The sequence below is a fragment of the Diaporthe citri genome (genome assembly GCF_014595645.1).
Source record: "Diaporthe citri strain NFHF-8-4 chromosome Unknown scaffold_14, whole genome shotgun sequence".
NCBI classification, from domain to species: Eukaryota; Fungi; Ascomycota; class Sordariomycetes; order Diaporthales; family Diaporthaceae; genus Diaporthe; species Diaporthe citri.
Window position 1 is genome coordinate 269801 of NW_025064859.1, and position 19441 is coordinate 289241.

General features: G+C 55.5%; 7 protein-coding genes across 7 annotated transcripts; 5 read left to right on the forward strand and 2 right to left on the reverse strand.

Moving 5' to 3' along the window:
• Positions 1-226: 226 nt before the first annotated feature.
• INS49_005030 (uncharacterized protein) lies at positions 227-1682 on the forward strand (the record flags this gene model as incomplete). Its single annotated transcript, XM_043165817.1, has 3 exons — positions 227-269; positions 332-532; positions 592-1682. 3 exons carry the CDS (start codon positions 227-229, stop codon positions 1680-1682), a joined length of 1335 nt encoding a protein of 444 aa, XP_043017580.1.
• A 148-nt stretch (positions 1683-1830) lies between these two features.
• On the reverse strand, positions 1831-2375 carry INS49_005031 (uncharacterized protein; the record flags this gene model as incomplete). The annotated part of the gene is made up of 2 exons (XM_043165818.1): positions 1831-2182; positions 2242-2375. 2 exons carry the CDS (start codon positions 2373-2375, stop codon positions 1831-1833), a joined length of 486 nt encoding a protein of 161 aa, XP_043017581.1.
• Positions 2376-3965: 1590 nt separating this feature from the next.
• On the forward strand, positions 3966-5045 carry INS49_005032 (uncharacterized protein; the record flags this gene model as incomplete). Its single annotated transcript, XM_043165819.1, has 1 exon — positions 3966-5045. The coding sequence occupies one exon, from the start codon at positions 3966-3968 to the stop codon at positions 5043-5045; it is 1080 nt and encodes a 359-aa protein (XP_043017582.1).
• Positions 5046-7217: 2172 nt separating this feature from the next.
• INS49_005033 (uncharacterized protein) lies at positions 7218-9379 on the forward strand (the record flags this gene model as incomplete). The annotated part of the gene is made up of 3 exons (XM_043165820.1): positions 7218-7657; positions 7778-9119; positions 9200-9379. The coding sequence occupies 3 exons, from the start codon at positions 7218-7220 to the stop codon at positions 9377-9379; spliced, it is 1962 nt and encodes a 653-aa protein (XP_043017583.1).
• A 1714-nt stretch (positions 9380-11093) lies between these two features.
• INS49_005034 (uncharacterized protein) lies at positions 11094-12670 on the forward strand (the record flags this gene model as incomplete). The annotated part of the gene is made up of 5 exons (XM_043165821.1): positions 11094-11292; positions 11383-11453; positions 11526-11902; positions 11986-12041; positions 12147-12670. The coding sequence occupies 5 exons, from the start codon at positions 11094-11096 to the stop codon at positions 12668-12670; spliced, it is 1227 nt and encodes a 408-aa protein (XP_043017584.1).
• Positions 12671-13060: 390 nt separating this feature from the next.
• Positions 13061-14056, forward strand: INS49_005035 (uncharacterized protein; the record flags this gene model as incomplete). Its single annotated transcript, XM_043165822.1, has 1 exon — positions 13061-14056. One exon carries the CDS (start codon positions 13061-13063, stop codon positions 14054-14056), a length of 996 nt encoding a protein of 331 aa, XP_043017585.1.
• A 3043-nt stretch (positions 14057-17099) lies between these two features.
• On the reverse strand, positions 17100-19337 carry INS49_005036 (uncharacterized protein; the record flags this gene model as incomplete). The annotated part of the gene is made up of 4 exons (XM_043165823.1): positions 17100-18371; positions 18433-18703; positions 18762-18962; positions 19021-19337. 4 exons carry the CDS (start codon positions 19335-19337, stop codon positions 17100-17102), a joined length of 2061 nt encoding a protein of 686 aa, XP_043017586.1.
• Between the last annotated feature and the right edge of the window lie 104 nt (positions 19338-19441).

The window sequence follows — 19441 nt, forward strand, 5'->3', positions numbered from 1 at the left end:
TGGGGAACATCGGGTAGCGGAGCGGCAGCGGCAGGGACATTTTATTTTACGATGTCGGCGTCGTCATCGTGAGGGGCCCAAAGAATCGCCGACGTTTCTGTAAACATCACATTCATTAAGAGATACTCTGAACCTCAGGTCAAGTTTCCACGTTTCCTCGGGCTTTCCTTGGATCTACGAGCTACTCAAACCCACATCGCTTGCAAGCAACACTATCTACACCACCATGGGCGTCAGCAGGGACCTTCACATCGCCATCATTGGCGCCGGTAAGCTGCCACTCCAGAAGCTACTCAGCGAGCGTGCTCACGGGTTTCTAACAGCACAATAGGCATGGGCGGCCTGGCAACAGCGCTTGCCTTGGCCAAGGAGGGATTCACGCACATCGATCTCTACGAAACTGCCTCAGATCTTGGATTTGTAGGGGCAGGTATCCAGCTAGCCCCCAACATGGCCAGAATATTAGACAGGCTAGGTGTCTGGGAACCTATCGCAAAAGATGCCACTCCTTTGAAGGGTGCTAGCATTCGAAGTGAGCAACATATACCCATTGACTCTCCCCGACGCTGGGCTGACTCGGCATTCAATCAGAGGGGCCTACGGATGAAGAGCTCGCATTTTCCGACATGACCTGGATCGGGGATTCGTACAGCTACAAACACATGGTCGGCCACCGAGCATCACTGGCTGGGGAGCTATACGAGGGGTGCAAGAAGGAGTCGGCAATCAAGTTTCACTTCGCCTCGCCCATCACCGAGTTCAAGACCTTCTCGCCCAAGCCCACATTTATTGTCTCGCCCAGGAAGAACGGCGGTGACCCGTACACAGCCACCTGCGACGTCCTCTTCGGCGCAGACGGCGTCAAGTCGCGCACAAGAGTAGACATGCTGCAGGAGCTGGGCGTGGACGCCAAGGTGGTAGACTCGGGGCAGGCCGCGTACAGAATCATGCTGAAAAGAGAAGACATGGAGAAGGACCCGGAGCTGCTGGCGCTCATCGACGCGGACCAGAGCACGAGGTGGATCGGCGAGAGGAAACACATCATCGCCTACCCCGTGTCCTCAAAGACGATCTACAACATCTCCACCGCCCACCCGGACAGCAACTTCGCAGCCGCGCCGGACGAGACGTACACGACGCTGGGGAGCAAGGAGTCGATGCTGTCCGTCTACTCGGACTTTGCCCCCGTGATCCAGAAGATGCTCAACATGGTGCCCGAGGGCGAGGTGTGCGAGTGGAAGCTCCGCGTCCACCAGCCGCTGCCGACCTGGGTCCACGGCACCGCGGCGCTGGTCGGCGACGCCTGCCACCCCACCCTGCCGCACCTGAACCAGGGCGCCGCGCAGGCCATCGAGGACGCGGCCGCGGTCGCCGCCGCGCTCCCCAGGGCGCCGGACCCGAGCCCGGGGAGCATCAACAAGGCCCTCAAGGTGTACGAGAGGCTGAGGAAGGAGCGGGCCGAGGCGCTGGTCGCGATGGCTGCTGCCAACGGCAAGGAGATGCAGCTGGGCGACGGGGCCGCGGCCGCGGAGAGGGACGCCGCCTTCAAGGCGTTTAGGGAGGGCGGGCAGGGCAAGGTGCCGGACAAGGCGGCGGACAAGGGGGTGTTGAGCTTTATCTACGAGTGGGATGCGTCCAAGGAGACGGCGAGCCAGTTTGACAGCATTTACAAGAGCTTGTAGGTTTACTATAGATCTGAGGTCGTGTTATGTAGCTGCATAATGTGAAAACTCAAGCCCAGCTATTTGACCAGCCCTGCCAGTAATAATCAGCATTTCCTCCAGATAGATACAAGGTGTGTGTGTGTGGCAGGACTCACCCATCAGCCCACTAATCTAGACCATCTGGCAGTCCGTAGTCATGCCTGTCAGGGTACCTATGGGAATATCTCGGTGGTTCGATGATGAACTTGAAGCCTCTCCGTATGTACAGCCCCATGAAGCCATACCCCCCGCAATTTTCGTCGTGGTCTCCGGAGCACGGGTGGTTGCAGTAGCTGTCCGGCACAGGACGGACCTCACCCTGGACGACGTTACCGCACCAGCACTCGTGGCCGTACTCGAGGCCGGCGAGGCAGAACCCTTCGATCTCGCAGGCGGCCAGGCACTTCTCGATGGTTGCGCAGCCGGTGTCCCAGTTCACGGCGTGGTGGTCTAGTGCTCGGATGTTGTACTTGGTGTCACTGTTTATTGTCGTTATCAGTAATCCGAGCTCGTATAAGAGGCATGTGACAAGACTGACGACCAGCAGTGGCTCTCGACGATTGTCCACTCGGGAGCTGCTGCGGCGTGAAGGCCAACGTCGGAACTTGAAGAGTGGGCCGCCACGGCCGCGGCCCATGAGGTGGTAATCACAACGAATAGAGAGCAACGCATGTTTGAGCACTCGTATATTGACATATCAACGGGATATCTGAAGGGGCAAGACTTGCATCTTCGGAGTTCTGTCAACTTGAAAAATGTGAACCGAGGTCAGGCCATCGCCGGCTATCTGCCATGCTGAAACCAACCGCCTTTATAATGTTAAGAGCTGTTGCCGATATGAGCATGTTAAGCAAGCACAAGTGACCTTTTGATGGGGATGCCCGAGCACCTGGACTGCCCGAGGCCTATCTACACAGCGATTACACTAGGGGGCTCGTGTTGGACGATCGAACCGAGGATGTCGTCCTCCCCACTGCACATTTCAAGCAAGTCATAGTGAAGCATCACATATCGGGATTATCGGAAGCAAGTTTGGAATGATCTGAGAGAATACCACTCAAACTATGATATATCGTGGGATACGAATCACCAGATCCACATCTATATCTGGCATTGAATCACATGTTGCATCAGCAATACCTGAAATAGCAGACGGCATTCCTGGTTTTTATTATAGAGGAGATAAGAAGATGCACTGACTCTGGGCTATCTTTGAGATAGGTATCGATTGCGTGGCACTGTTTGGCCCTCACGACGCCGTCACAATGCTAGTGCCAGTCGAGAGCCTCATTAGTTCGAACACACTCAGACGAGCCATCGTGCGTAGAGCAGTGGAATTGCCGAGGTCATGGAGGTAGTCATTCAACGAGACAAAAACAGAGGATGATGCATCTGGGATGCCTTGCCATACTATAGAGCCGCGCTTCCACAACTTGGCTGCTCAGATGCGGCGCGATGGACATCACTATTGAGGCAGAGATGCGCCCTCGCTTAAAGATACCGGTGTCCCCATGTGGTGAAAACCATCAATATCTTCTGTTTAATGGGAGTCGACTAGGTTCAGGGAGTTGTTATGTCGACTTCTTCATGCTGTTCCCTCCGGTTGGCCATTTCGCAACCCCCTTCCCCCCTTCGGCTCACATGGTCATTTATCAATTTGGAGACGAAGACTCGATTATTTGCTTAAGTTTCTGACCGAATACTTGTCATTGAGTCTGGAAAGACAACATGTTGAGTTCTAGACTCTCAACTACCAAAGCCATTCGAGGTAGTCTCCGTATAAGCGATGTGATGATCCAGCGTGCTGTAGCATCCACCCACCTATTTCTGGTCTGCACGGCCATTTCTTACACGGCTGTTCTTTCAAGCTCACCGGCAGTTGTTTCAGCCTCATGGCGTTTTAGTACAGTAGGATCCGGAGTGCAATTTCCTTGCTGACAACCATCCAACGAGAACGCGAGCCATGTTGATGCGCGACAAGGGTTTGTCAGCCGCAGCGCTTCCTTTCGCTCCGCCAAGCCCATGCGCCTTCCTGAAATCCTGGGGTGGAGTATGTAATGGGGATATCTAAGGCAGCAACTTCCAGGGCACAACGCGAGTTCGGTTGTCTCAAATGCCTTCCAATGACTTAAGGTTCTTGCATCCTCTCTTTGACTAAGAAGATTTGCCTGGAAGACTGTCATCGATTCCCCTCCAAGCGGTGACCAACTACTGTCCTGGCATCCATATTGCCCCCTGCATCCAGATACCACCACCATAGCCATGTTCAGAAGAGCAGTGATACCTCCCGTTAAAGGCGGAGGGACAGGAGGCTTGCGTGGTGCCGGCGACGACATACCTACCCCAAATACTATACCAGGAGGATACCCAAAGGCAGGCTCAGGGACGTCGGGCTCAGACATACCACGCATAGGGAAGGGCGACGATGGCCCAAACACATACCAACCCCCTGTCATCAACGATGGTGACGCCTTATCGCCCCCAAACCAATACGGCACCGGCACGGCCAGCTCGTCGACCAGCCTGTGTGCGCGGAACAAGAGCACGTGCGACGACATGAAAGATGTGGCGGAGGAGCTCGTCGAGCAGATCATGGACACCGTCTCAGACGCGGCTGGCGGGAAGAGCTCGTCAGGGGATTCGGACCCTGCAGCAACGGCACCGACAGCAGCGCGAAACGTGAGCACCGTCGCTCCCGCTCCGACGCCAATGCCGAACCTCAACATGTCCTCATGGATGGACCTATGCGACTACAGGGCCCTCTTCACAGAGGAAGAGTACAGCATGCTGCAGGAGGACCCGCTCTGCTTCTACGCCAACTTCGGGCGGCTCTACGAGAAGTACGCCAGCGAGTCCCGCGCGCCGACCGGGTCCGCGCCGGCGGAAACGAGCACCACCGCCACCACAAAAGCCCCAGCCAAGCGCACCGCCCAGCCGCGGCCGAGAGACGACTACGACCCAACCCCCTGCCTCGGATGCGAAGTCGTTGAAGATCCCGGCGCGCCGGCCACCGCAACGGGCATCCACGAGGGCAGGGCCAGGACGCTGTACCTGACCTACCTCCCCGACCAGCTGAGGATGGTATATACATCAACTCCGACGTCGCTTACGGTGACTGCCACAGCAACGACAAGCTGTTCCGGGCTGAGCGGGCTGGGCATCGAGGGCTTTGAGACGCCGTACGAGGTGTTTGGGTATCGGGACGGGTATGCTCCGGCTGAGACCGGATCTGTGGACAGCGCGAGCGAAGTGACGAGCGGTGGTGCGCCCGGGAGGGAGGGACTGATGCCTTGGACTGGATTGGTGATGCTGGGAGTTTTGTGGCTTTCGAGGCTGGTTTGAATGGGGCCGGGGAAGGGCGATAAAGTGATTATATGATACCCAATACAGAACGGCTCTTATCTACAATTCAATGCTCGTATTAATCATTCAATTGATTGATCGATCCCTTGACACAAACCTAGATATCAAATGTCAGGGGCTGTGATCAGCGAGTGAGCCACTGCTTATCATGATCCTGGGCGCGGTCATCCTGGGACAACCGCCGAGGCAGATAGGTGATTCGCCGACTCCCGAGAGAGGGGTTCATTTGTGCGAGCAGGGCAAACCCTTCCGGCGTCACCGCGGGCTGTTTGCGCCCCCTCGTGGCACCTTAGGCCCGTTTCGGTGCGGGCGAGGGAAGCTTGGCCGGGCTCTTTCAGGGAGTGCCACCACACCCGGCCGGAAGCACGCCTAAAGCACAGTGACAGCCCAGGGCCAACCGGTCTGTCGTCCTCGTGAGGCCCGAATGTTTCTCGAGCGACGCCTACACGTGCTCACCTGCCCAAGAGAGCCCAAGACCCGGAATTTACCAGCGGCCTATTGCTTCAGCAAGGAGCCTAGGAGGCATGGGTATATCTGTCGTAGATAGCAAATGGGAGCGGGCACCGCGCTACTGGATCCTTTGTCCGCGCGTGATCAAACTCAAATCCCCAAGCACTTTGCGAAAGAGTTCACAGTACGGACGTGTACCACCATTGGCTTGCATCCCCTCAACGCTGTCACCAATATTTAATTGTGAACCCTGAACTAAACCATATACACTCCGGATTGCTCTCAGCATCCGAGTGAGACATCCGTTCGATCACTGGAAAATTTGCTCCCGACCCTTGACTCGTTGGCGCTCAGTCCTCGTCTCTTCTGCCTTCCGGATGCGGACAAGCGACTCGAGTGGCAACGCCTGGGGAAGCAGGGATCGCTGCAGCACCGCAGCAGGGCTAGGGCTCGCATGCATGCGCAGTGAGACCAGCGACGCACCTGCTTGGTAGCTCCTGGGCCGAGACTGGTCCGCACCCGGGGAGGCCTGGGCAACTTCACTGGCCGCCCCGGGAGAAGCTGAGAGGAACCGCCTTCTAGAAGGATTTCTCCAGGTCCAACTGGGACAGCCGGCGACGATTTAACCCCCTTTTGACGAGATACGGACAGGCGGATTGGCCAACCACGGCTCGAGTCGCAGTGATTGACAGAGCCGCTAAAAGCCGTGCAACGTTGGGTCGGGCAGGTCGGACGGTCAGAGCCGGCCAACAGTCGTCTGAATCCGACACCGAGTGGCCAGAAAGTGCTGATAGACTGCTCAGAAGCGTCATCTGCGTGAAAAGTTCCTTCCCTCGGCAAGCCCTTGGACAAACCTTGGGAGGGCTTGAAGGATTTGGGAGAAGTCGAGGACAAGAGAGAGATAGAGGAACGAACAAAAGACACCAGTTAGGATGTTTGGCCGGCATGAAACATCCGAGCCTCTCACAAGACACGCTTATCTGACTCCTGCTGTCATCTCATGGCCCCGTATCTGACGCCGTCTGTCCGTTCTGTCTGTTCGTCTCAGGGCCCTTATCGAGATGCCCAGTCTGGCCTCCTCCACAGGCCGGACGACAAACTCAATTTGGCATCTTGGCACCGCAGGCCTCCCTGCTGGGGCCCGGGCCAAGCTTTCTGTTTCTGTGGCATTGTGTCCCTCGCGGCCCCCCCAGCTGGCTGGCGCGGTACTTGGGTCGGGGGTGGGGGGTCACCTTGGAGCCGACAAGTTGGGTTCGATAAAGCCGACAAGGGTAACCTACATGCGGGCGGCGATGTAGTCCTTGGCATGCGACCAATCTGCCCCCGCTGCCCACATCTTTTCCTTTTGGCTGGCCAGCAAGACATTATTATAATAAGATGGGGTCGTCCCTGGGATGGATGCACCTGCTGCCCATGCCGTTGCTCCTGCATGCCCTGAACCTGCCGTTCCTTTGGATCCGCGCTCGCGCTTCCCCCCACGTCTAGGCACAAGACCGGCTCGGCATCTAGCACGGCTGGTTGCGGTCATCAGGATCAGGTGGTTACTGTGCAAACTCAGCGGGCGGGGCCGATTTAGACGTGTGACCGTCGAGTGGTACAGCCCTTGGTACAGACTTCGGCTCAACCTGAAGATTCTGCCCGGCTCACAGACTTTGTTTGTTCTCCTCACACGCCGTCCTCTCTCTCCCACAAGACGCAAACATGGGCTCCAAAGACTCGTCAGGGTCAACCGACGGCTCCCACGACGCCACCATGAGCGCCGGCAGCACCGTGGTCGCAACACCGGGCGCGCCAGGCCACAACCGCTCGGCCCAGCAGGACGTCTACGCCAACCCCGACCCGGCCCTGGACATCTCCAACGAGCACCACCACCCGCACGTCCACCACGGCCAGACGGCGGTGCCGGACGAGAAGGACGACATAGTCTTTGCCAAGAGCTCCGACAAGTACACCGGGGACCCGGCCTCGGCGCCTGACTACAAGGTGCGCCAGATGGGGTCCAACGAGGACGAGGAGAGCGGCCGCGTCGGCAACATCGAGGACGAGGACGAGGGCGGGCCGGCCAAGAAGTGGTCGTTCCGGTGGTTTTACAGGAAGTTCAAGCCCTACATCCACCTTGCCATCTGGGCAGTCTGGACCGCGTGAGTACCGCCCGATGATGAGCACTTGGATGCTCGTCCTTGCTTGCCGTTGTGCTTGTTGGTGTGAGTGTGTGTGCGAGTGTGAATGCAGTGCTGACCAGTGCATCATGTGACGACCAGCTGGTGGATCTACGGCCTCGTCTTCCACCGCAACGACAGGAACCTCGGCTGGCTCAAGCCGACGCTGGTGTACATCGCCATCACCATCCGCATCATCACGCTCTGGGTGCCCGTGTCGGTGGTCATGAACCCGACAAAGGCCGTCTACCGCCACACGCTGTACCGCGGGTACGAGGCCATCCCGGCCAAGCTGCACAAGCCGCTGGCCGCCCTCGTCACCGTCGCCGTCTTCCTCATCGGCTCCATGGTCCCCGCCGAGACGGGCGAGAACACGCGCGCCAACCGGGCCGTCTCGCTGTTCGGCCTGGTCGTCATGATCGCCGTTCTGACGGCCACCTCGCGCGACTGGCGCAAGATCCCGTGGCACACCGTCATCGGCGGCATGCTGACCCAGTTCGTCATCGCCGTCTTCGTGCTGCGCACCCAGGCCGGCTACGACATCTTCGCCTTCATCTCCGAGATGGCGCGCACGCTGCTGGGCTTCGCGGCCGACGGCGTCGAGTTCCTGACGGACGACACGGTGACGGCGCTGACGTGGTTCCTGACGGGCGTCGTGCCGCCCATCATCTTCTTCGTCGCCCTCGTCCAGCTGCTGTACCACGTCGGGCTGATCCAGTGGTTCGTCGGCAAGTTCGCCACCTTCTTCTTCTGGACCCTGCGCGTGTCGGGCGCCGAGGCCGTCGTCGCCGCCGCCACCCCCTTCATCGGCCAGGGCGAGAGCGCCATGCTGATCAGGCCCTTCGTGCCGCACCTGACCCTCGCCGAGATCCACCAGGTCATGACCTGCGGCTTCGCCACCATCGCCGGCTCCGTGCTGGTCGCCTACATCGGGCTGGGCCTCAACGCCCAGGCCCTCGTGTCCTCCTGCATCATGTCCATCCCGGCCTCGCTCGCCGTGTCCAAGATGCGCTACCCGGAGATCGAGGAGACGCTCACCTCGGGCCGCGTCGTCGTCCCCGAGGACCAGGAGCACAAGGCCTCCAACTCGCTGCACGCCTTCGCCAACGGCGCCTGGCTGGGCATCAAGATCGCAGGCATGATCATCGCCACCCTGCTGTGCATCATCGCCTTCGTCGCCCTCATCAACGGCTTCCTCTCCTGGTGGGGCCGCTACTGGAGCATCGACGGCCCCCCGCTGACCCTCCAGCTCATCCTCGGCTACATCCTCTGGCCCGTCGCCTGGCTGCTCGGCGTCCCCGTCAAGGACGTCTACAACGTCGCCCAGCTCATCGGCATGAAGATCATCACCAACGAGTTCGTCGCCTTCAAGAACCTCATCAGCGAGAAGCCCTTCATCGACATGGCAGACCGCTCGAAGCTCATCGCGACCTATGCCTGCTGCGTAAGTTGAAAACAATGAAACCCCCCCGGGAGGCGTGTGTGTGTGTGTGTCTGGCTGCTGACCCTTTTGCTCGCCAACAGGGCTTCGGAAACATTGGCTCCCTCGGAACTCAGATCGGTGTCCTGTCGCAGATCGCCCCGGGCCGGGCTGGCGACGTCTCCAAGGTCGCGCTGTCCGCCCTGTTCTCCGGGGTCCTGGCGACGCTGACCTCGGCCAGCGTTGCCGGCATGCTGTTCACTGACGGCGTGGCTGGTGCTTAGACGCAGACATCGCCCCCTCCGTGAGGAGATGTGAAAGGTGATGCAGTGTCGAAAAGTAGAAATTCTATAATACATCTAGAAAACGAATAATTTGAACATTTGCCCATGCGTTAATGTACTCCTCACCTTGTGTCTGATCTTGGCATCCCCACGGTGGTCCTCGCCGGATGAGTCACTGGCCATGTGTGCCTTCCAGTGCTTAGCGTCAGTAACACTGCCTTGGCGCCTGTATGTTTAGCTGATTCTCTTCCTTGAGAGACAGGCACCTTGAATAGAATTGAATACTCTTCGCTTGGTACTTGAAAAGGATGCGGTGGGTCTAGGTTGGTGATCGAGCCCGGTGTTTTGAGCGTCTCCTACAAGGGCTACTCTTCATGACAGAAAAATGGACATGCAACGAGCTCGTTCCATCCATGATTACCCCGTGCACTCTAAGCCCTGCTTCCCACCCATCCTCAGCTCGGGCCGTGTCGCAAGCCGGGCGCGCTGTCGCCCAATGGAATGAATTTTCCTGCTTCTTCGATGTTGTCGCATTTAGTCCGGCATTGTCGTGACAGTCTGTCCCGTAAAAAGTTTCAATCATGGAACTGCGCTCTGGCGAGAATTTCAGGATAACCCATGTGCGTATTAGCATGTGGATATCTCATTCTCAGAAGGCCGGTCATGCCCAGGTATGGCATAAGCAAAGTCTGTAGACTCATCAGCACGAACACATGTTTACCTATCTCATAAAGGTTTCCTTCAAAGAAATAACAACTTGAAAAGACAAGAAGACCTTCATGTAATGGAATGGAGGCACAGTGTGACGGGAGACTTGCTTACAACTAACTGCGTTCACATTATGAAACTGGACTCTAATTCCACAGAAGAGGCGGTTTCTGAGGCTACTACTTATCGCAACGATGGCAATACAATATAAAACCCCTTCGGTGTCCTCGCAAGCAGTCTCTGGCATTTTAGAACCCAATACCGCCATCACATGCGGGCGCCACCATCCGTGCCACACCACATTCAGCTACCCAACTCGTGATTGTTGGGCAGGAATCTTACTGTCGTATGCGAAGGATTACATTCAATTCACATTCATGAATTTCAAAAGTGTGTGTAAATATTAACCCGTCGTTTTTAGTTGACACTGCGGTTCCAAGAGGCGACACATGGGCATCAGGCTACCTATCCGGTGTAGAAAGCCCATTTGGGGCTCATTGGCCTGGAGTCTCGACGGACGTATGGAACTTCAGCTTGTGCGCTGATGACGGGAAAGATTCTGTGTATCGCACCAATACGGAGGATATTTGGGGGCCGTAAAAACACCCGCTAGGCTTTATCACACCTCGCAAGCCCAGGTCCCTCCCTCGATTGCCTTACGATTGGCTGAGCATGAACCGTTCAACGGTTGGATGGGAGATCGCCCACACAAGTGGCTGCCAATGACGTGCCGGCTGACAATTTCGGGCTGTCCGCTGCTTCGTGCTACCAAACAACAGGAGGAGGTCATGCGGCTTACTGTTACCTACATACTGTCACATTACTATTCTAGGATCAAGCCCCTCCTCGTCCATTTTTCGTCTGTTTCAATTAGGATTTTATCTCAAATACCCCTCCGTAGGCTGTTGATTTCCCGTCTCTCATATCTTGTTCTTCCCGAACTAGTTTCATGACCGTAACTTATTCCCAGTTTACCACTGATGGTACAAATCTACAAGGGCGCGACATGGAATTCAGAGTTTTCCATATCGCAGACCAAGGCGCATATTTCGTCGTGCTCATATTCTGCGCCTTGAGCAGTGTTGCAGCACTTATCCTTCGCTTCGTGGCCACTCGTCGGTCCAACCGCAGACCCGGCGCAGAAGACTGGTTTGCCCTGGTGGCAGTATTGCTGTCTCTCGCCCGGGTCGGTTTCATGCTCGACTGTAGGACACCCCATCTGCCAAATGGCCTTTCCGTTTAAATCATTACGGAGCATGTTCTTGGTCGGTCAGCTTATATGTAGTTATCACCAGGCCTCGTAGTCATCGATGGTCGCAGGGTTGACCCGACTATTGACCCACAAAACTTCGAAAAGATTTTCAAGGTTCGTACAAGAGTCTTCTTGAGCCATACCTTCTGCCTGAAAGCTTCCCCGCTAAGCTTTACAAAATCTCAGATGATGCTTGCCACAACAATTACAACAATGCTGGATCAGACATTCGCCAAACTCAGCGTTTGCGCGTTATATCGTCGCATCTTCGGCGTGAACAAAACGTACAGACGCTGGGTGTACATTCTAGCTGCAGCTCAGTGCGCGGCATGCCTTACTCTGGTCTTCATGCAACTACTTCAATGCCGGCCTCTGAACAAATCCTGGGACTGGTCGGCTCCTGGGGAGTGCATGCCTTGGACGATGACGCTCTTAGCCACGGAGCCCCCGAGCTCACTTATCGATTTCGGGCTCGTAGCGCTCGCCATGGTGATGATTCAGCCCATGCAGTTAAAGACAAACGCTAAGTGGAAGCTGCGTTTCCTTTTCGGCCTGGGCAGCCTGTAAGTACTTGATGATGATCTCTCTGTCCCAGACTGTTCCATATATGGTACCATGGTTGCCGCACCGGCTAACCCTCCTTCAGTGGTGGGATCTTTGGATTCATCAAGATTGGCCTCGCCTACAATCCTGATCCGCTCCGTAAGTAACAGCCCATCCTGGCATAGGACGATCAATGTCCTGATGACATGGGTGCCGGGAATGCGTTACAAAAGATGATGACGTGGCTGACGATTGCACCTCCAGACGTGACCGCCTCGCTTGGGGTTTGGGGGGCAATACACTCTTTGATCGGCATTTTCTGCTGCTGTGCAACTGGCTATGGAGCTCTGAACCCCTCGAGACTTTGGAGACGTATTGCCTCCAAGGCCACCGCATGCACTCCGAGGTTCAAGTCGAAACGGGGGAACAAGAATCCATTCTCGCCGACCGGGCCATGGCAGACTGCACCAGTCGATCCGTATTTTCAAGGCGAGGGCTGGTTCCATGCCAATGGTTACAACGGCAGCACCAGGTGCCTAGTGACTAGTGATGCCCGGCGTGGTGCATCAAGTAGCAATGAAAAATACCCTGTGGGCTCAATACAGGTCGATAGGCGTGTGGACGTTGACTACCCCACGGCGTACCATGCACATGAAGAGGAGGTAGATCATGTCCCCGGCAGGTCGCGACTTCTGAGGCCTAGCCCAACCCATCTTCGTGCTCTCAGAGCGCCACCAATATTTGATGGGCGCAGTACGCGTGCCAGGCTGTTTGAGACGGCTGGATAATGTGCCACTGGTTGGGATATAACTGTGTATACTCATGGGTCTAATTCTCCGCACTCTTCTGACTTTGTCAGTTAATTGCAGGTTGATAGAGTCACCCTGATTTGTGGTTTTTTTTTTTTTTTTTTTTTTTTTTTTTTACAAAGGCTTGGTACAAAAATGTGGAGCGAAGTAAGCGGAGCAGTTGGAAGTCTAAGCGTTTAACCTGAGATGGAATGTGGTTGGATGCCTTCCGGTGTCGGTGGGGATAGACTAACAGTGCTTGGCCGAGGGCATGCAGGAAACTGTTAGTGGGCCTCTTATCCGGTCCAGAGGCGGTCATCCGGGGGCATCCATCCCCCTCACGCTTCTACCAATTCTGCCATTGAACGAACCATCGATATTCTGTGTAAGATGGCACCGAAAGTCCTCATCTTCGGTGCTGGCAGCATCGGTGGTGTGTACTCATACATCCTGTCTCGCGCAGTGCCAGCCGCCAACATCACCGTAACATGTCGGTCCAACTACGAAGCCGTCACCAAGAACGGATTCATCGTGAACTCGACTCTCTGGGGCAAAGGGCTCAATGTCAGGCCAAGAGTTGCTAGGAACGTCACGGAAGCAGTTCAAGCCAGTGCAGGAAATCCGTTCGACTATGTCATCGTGACTAGCAAGGCTCTCAACACCACGCCGTCGACGGCAGAGCTCATCAAGCCGGCTGTGGCATCCGGCACGACGACCATAGTCCTCATCCAGAACGGCATAGACACCGAGGGGTCATTCGCAAAGCTTTTCCCGGAGACCCCAATCCTGAGCACGGTCGTCTACCTCCCGGCCACCCAGATCGAGCCCGGCGTCATCGAGCACCAGGAGGTCGAGCTGCTGCACATCGGCACATACCCAGCATCCGCGCCAGAGCAACACAAGGCCGCGGCAAAGGCCTTCTCGGACCTCCTGACGGCCGCAAATGCATCCTCAAAGGTGCACGACGACGTGCAGGCCGAGCGCTGGTCGAAGCTCATCGTCAACGCGTCGTGGAACTCGATCTGCGCGCTGACCCGGTCCCGGGACAGGCCCCTGCTGGACGTCACCAACCAGTCCGGCGGCTTCAAGGACTTCATCAGGGGGGTGATGCTGGAGATCGCGGCGACCGCCCAGGCGTGCGGCTACGCGGACATCAACACGGAGCTCGTCGACTTCCAGCTGGGGCGCGCGTCCGTCCGGTCGTTGCCGGGCATCCAGCCGTCGATGTTGGCTGATGCGCTGGCGGGTAGGAATATGGAGGTCGATGCCATCGTTGGGAACACTGTGAGGCTTGCGAGGGAGAAAGGTGTCGCGACGCCGATGCTCCAGACGATTTACTTCCTTGCGTCTGGGCTTGACACGAGTTTCACGCTGGCGAGGTCATGAGCGGCTTGTCATGTGTTTGTTAAGGAACGGGGCATAGAGTTTACATGATCTAGATAGCTAATAGAATACAGAACGGATATTCGCACCGGTCAAAACGGATGGCTCTCACTCTGGCGTGCATTGTAACACGGTGAGCTAGTGACAAATGGTTGCACCAGCAGCCAAGTTGTCAACAATGCATTTCAGAACCGGAGACAATACAACGGTCTTGATTGTCCCGGCCAGTATGACCATGGCTGACTCTCCTGAAGTCTCCAACAATCTCGGGATGTACTTAGATGGTAGGGAGTTCGGTGATGATCGTGATGACAGCCCATGTTTTGAACTGATTCCAAACGGGCCGGGAGAAGACGCCAACGTCGTTCTTGCTTTTGTATCCAAGGCCGTCGGCTTGGAATAGGCGGCTGGGAATGGGCCTATTTGGCGCGGAATGAATTCTATTCAAGGTGATCAGAACCACTTCATGGAGGATGGGTGACCCGAAGCGATCGGTCCCTCCGTCAGCTCGGTTTTTGCTGATATCAGGCAAATCCAGGTCAGTTGCAGAAACGGAGATAGTTCATATAGTTTCAACAAACCTGGTAGGATCAATCATTTCAACTCCCTTAGAACCAAGGTTGGCTGTTCCGGGTATTCTCTGATGCGATTGTAGCGGGATTGTTGGGTTGTACCAAGAGAAAAGAAGAAAGATTGTAGAAGAGTATGAACTTTGAGTCACTGAGCCTTGCAGACATGCAAAGAGGCGGTGAAGATCTCACATTATAGAAAGGCACACACATACACACACCCACACTGGCTGCATAGGTAGGATTGAGTGCTGACCAAATGTTTGGTGCCGAAGACAAGGCACAGTAGACGGACGACAGGTCGGTGTAGACGAAATGTCGCTATAGACGAGTTGAGGCAGAAGAGTGGACGGTGTGGATGACGAGTGGGTGAAAAGGGAGAGCTGGCATAGATGATGAGCTGGTGAGGATGAGCTGGTGTAGAAGCAGAGCCGGCATGTATTATGAGCAGGTGTAGGTGGTTGATGTATCGGAGCTGATGTGGATCAGGTGTTGTAGAGGCGCTCGTGAGGAGAATGTGTCAAGGAAAGGTTGGACTGGCAAGTTCGCGGTGGAACTACACCTCTCAGAGTTCGTCGATGTGATGGCAAGGTAAATGCGAGATGACTAGTCTGACCACATCAAATTAGCTCGACAGAATCAATGGTTCAGCTGGGTAAGGAGCGCGTACCTGGATCACCGCCAGGATTCATCATGATGGAGGCTGAGACGGTGGACCGCTGGAGGAAGACGTCGAGGTTGTTTTCTGTGTCGACGATGCAGAAGAGTGCACTTCGTCGTCGTCCGAGGCCCACGGCCAACCGTAGGGCTCATCATAGGCCGTAGCATCAGCAGCCCTGATTGCGTCAGAGACAACTTCCACAACATTTCGGTAACGGCGGCGCGGGTAGGGGTCAAAGACGGAATCTCGGCGTCAAAGAATATCGACGCAGCGTAGAGCCTCGAACTCAGCGGAGGTGGTAGCAGCAACACAGGCAGAGTAGGAACGTGAGGTCGAGACGGCTAAAGCGATGCCTCGGATCGCTTGCGCGGCGACCATGGCAGGATCCCAGGCTCCGAGTCGGCAGAATAGGCACGCCATCGGGAGGGTCAAGGTAATGTTTCCCAGAGGAGATAGAGTCACAGGGAAGTCGAGGCTGGTTGAGATGAGGTCCAGAGAGAGTGCGTGGGAGATACAGAGAGAGCATAGATGGCAAGTCGGATTCTTGGATGGCCAGAGATGTTCAGTAGATGTGGAGATTTTTGTCTTGGAGGTAGGTCGGCCCGGAAGGCAAAAGTCGAGGACGTCGAAACAGCGCAGGCAGCCATGAGGTCAAGAAATGGGAACAGCACTCCGTCCCTTCCTACTTATTTACTTGGGCAGGCGCGACAGCGCACACTAGGTACCAAAGTACCTAGGTACATTCCAAGATTGGCAGGTACGCGGTTCCTTGGCGGTCTCTCGATGATCCAACACTTGTAGTCCATTGGGGCTTTCGGCATGGTCCCAAAGAGACCCGGCTATGGCATCCACCTGTTTGGTGACGTGTATTGGAGGCTGGACTAATCAGCCTACGGCTTGTATCGACTCGATATCTGGATCGAAACGTCGACTCAACAGTCTTGACATCATCGGGCAGACATTGTTCAGCTTTGTCAGACAAAGTGTCCGACCGCTGCTACGTTCCTAGTCTCTCCAACCTGACGACCCTCAGGCTGGGATACCCTCCTATGAGATGACCTCTTACGCAAAGCATCAATAGCGTCCGAAACTTGTGGAACAAGACGTGTCTTAGTGACGTCCTCTCACATAGGCTCTAACCGACTTAAAGGCACAACGCGGCAATTTCGGGAGCTCTCAAAACTACCCAGCTTGTTGTGTCAAAAGCTTTTGCTTTCACAAGAGCGAAATTCAAATCTGTCTGGGGACAGAATGAGTTGTAATAAGAGATATTGGACGTCAAAATGTTTCTTGCGTTTCTTTTCAATCAACATTCTAAGAGCTGAGAGCGCAGTCCCAAAGTACCTGGAAGTCTAGAGATGCCCTACGTTGATCCAATCATGAACTAACCAGGTGTGCGAAAAGTGCTAGATAAGTGCAACAGAAGGAAATCTCCATCCTCGACGGCGACCACGGGCTATATGAGTTTCTGTCTTGATTCTGTGGACACACATTCTTCAAGGGAAATACCAATAGAGGCTCATTTCTGAATCCTATCCCAGAGGAGATTATTCCCTACGAGCCTATCCTATTGGAAATAGTTCCACTGCGGGAGAGCCAAGAGCGTGCTGCTTTACAATTATTGAACTGAATATTCCTTTTGCTCTTCTTTTTAGTCTGCGTTTACTGTAATCTTTTCGCTGTGCTCACGATCGAAAGGGTATCCATCCAAAACGGCTCCAAGTCTAGCCCAAAACAAATACGTATAACGGCACACCGTGGAAGCAGACTGCAGGCAAATCCACCAATGTAATCCATCAAACAAACTGCTTCTATTTCACGACTTCAACTCAACTCCATCCTCGGTTTTCTTTACCTCGGAGATAGTACCCTCCCGGCTGCTGGAAGACTCCACAGGCGTGGCAGTCTTTTCTTTTCCAAGCCTGAAGCCTTTGAATACGAGGGATATTTGTTTCCTGCCGTCTATAATGGGGAAGAAGCCAGCAACAAGCATTGTTCCCCAGACCCAGATGATGGATATGACCACCCAGGCGGCGAAGAACTGGCGGCTGAAGATGTACTTGGCCGCGTACATCGGCAGCGGCCACAAGACCCAGTGGCCAAAGAAGGTAGCGAGGGCCCAGGCACTCGCGATGACGCCCCAGTGCTTGAGGCTCGCCCGATCATCGGTATATGACGATGTGACCTCCACGTGGGACTCGGGCACCCTCGGGTTCTGACCCCGGGTGGTGCTGTGATTGTCAAAGAGAAGCCTTTCCTTCCGGAACTCAGCCCAGTCGTATTTGGCCGGACGCACGAGGGAGATCACGACAGAATACAGCGCAGGGCTCAGCGCCGAGGCCGTGGTGCCGTAAACACAAGGCAGGGTCGCACCCGTGGCTGCGATGGAGATCTCGCCGTAGAGCGCCTGCGCCGAGCCCAGCCAGACGGCGAGCCCCGTGGCGAGGCCCAGCAGGGGCGAGACGGTGGCGGCGGCCTTGGACTGCTTCCTCCAGAGGATGGTGAAGGTGGTGGGGAAGATGCCCGGGCAGGTGAGCACGCCCAGCATGTACAGCGTCCAGCCGAGGTCGACGCTGCCGTAGTACAGGGCGGTCGAGAAGGCGGCGGAGAAGACGCCGAAGATGACGACGCCGACGTGGCTCCAGCGGATGACGTCGCGGTCCGTCGCGCCGCGGTTGAGGTACTGCCGGTAGATGTCGAAGGTGATGATGCTCGAGACGGCGATGACCTGGGCCGAGATGGTTGAGGTGACTGCCATGAATGTGATGAGCAGCACTGCGGCGGCGCCTCCTTTTCCTGCTATGGCGACGGCCGCGTACGGGAGGACAAGGCCGTTGGAAATTTCGACCGCTGACATACGATCTGGGTACGTTGGGAATCGGGGGGACTGGATTGCCTCGAGGCCGAGAGCGGAGAGGGACATCAGTGTGCCCAGACACCAGGGGATGGCAAAGTAGGCGATACCGCCGATGATGTATCCTGGGACTACGGCCTGTGGCGCCGCGCTGAAGGCTTTTGTGAAGAAGCCGGTGTCCATGATGACCAGACCAAAATTGGCGAGGATGTGGATAATGCCGAAAAGAATTGCCTTGATGGCGTACATGTCAGCTTGAAGTTCCGCGAACACAGACAAGACTGCAGATACTTACATCTTTGCTTGCCATTGTTAGGTAAGACCCGTTATGATTTCCTGCGACAGGATGAGCCTGTCCTGCCTTGACGACGAGATCAAAGAGATGGCCTGGGGAGGATATCTCAGGGACTGAAAATGTCGCAATGGTGAAGTAGCAGATTATAATGGTGATGATGAAAGTGTGGAAATAATCTGTCAAGAAAGTGGCCTTGATGCCACCGACAAATGTATACAGAACAACACTCGCCGGCAACAAGAAGATAGCGGCTACCACTGGCATTCCGGTCCTGAATTGTCATCAGTTTAGATGGCACATGTACAATATGAGACTAGCATGGAACTCACAAAGCTGATATGGCTGCGCTTGCTCCAAGCAACATATTCGCAACGGCAATGATGTTGTTGATGAGACAAAGTGCGATCCAGACTATGTGCGCAACGTTGCCGTATCTTATTCTGACGATTTCCAAGAGCGTGTGAGCCTCTGGAATTCGCATCTTGCATGCGATGCCCAATACTGCAAAAAAGACGATCATGGGGGAACATCTATGTCTCCTAGTCAGCATCGTGGACGAATGATACTTCAAGGCGGGCTCAAACTCACCCAGCAGCAAACCAGAAAGGACCCGCAATTCCGTAGTTGTATCCTACGAGGGTACTCCCCAGCATCGCCGTACTCCACAGCCAGCTTGATATGACCGCTGAGGCTGTCAACCCGGTGCCAACCCGGCGGTTCGCAGTCATGAACATTTCTGTCGTCCTATTGTCCTCACCCACTGTCCTCTTGAGCAGGTAGGTGACAAATATCATGATAAAGGCAATGAGGAAGCCGATGAGCACGACGACCACATATCCAACAGCCTGCGGCAGAGGAGGCTCAATAGTGCCACTCGCCGCGGCGCGAGAGAATATCGAAGTCATGGTGGAAAATGCAGCCTTGACGCTGAGAGGGTGACAGTGACGATCGGCACAGACACCGTTGCAACCAGACGGATGTCACGAATATTTAAAGGGAACATCAAGTC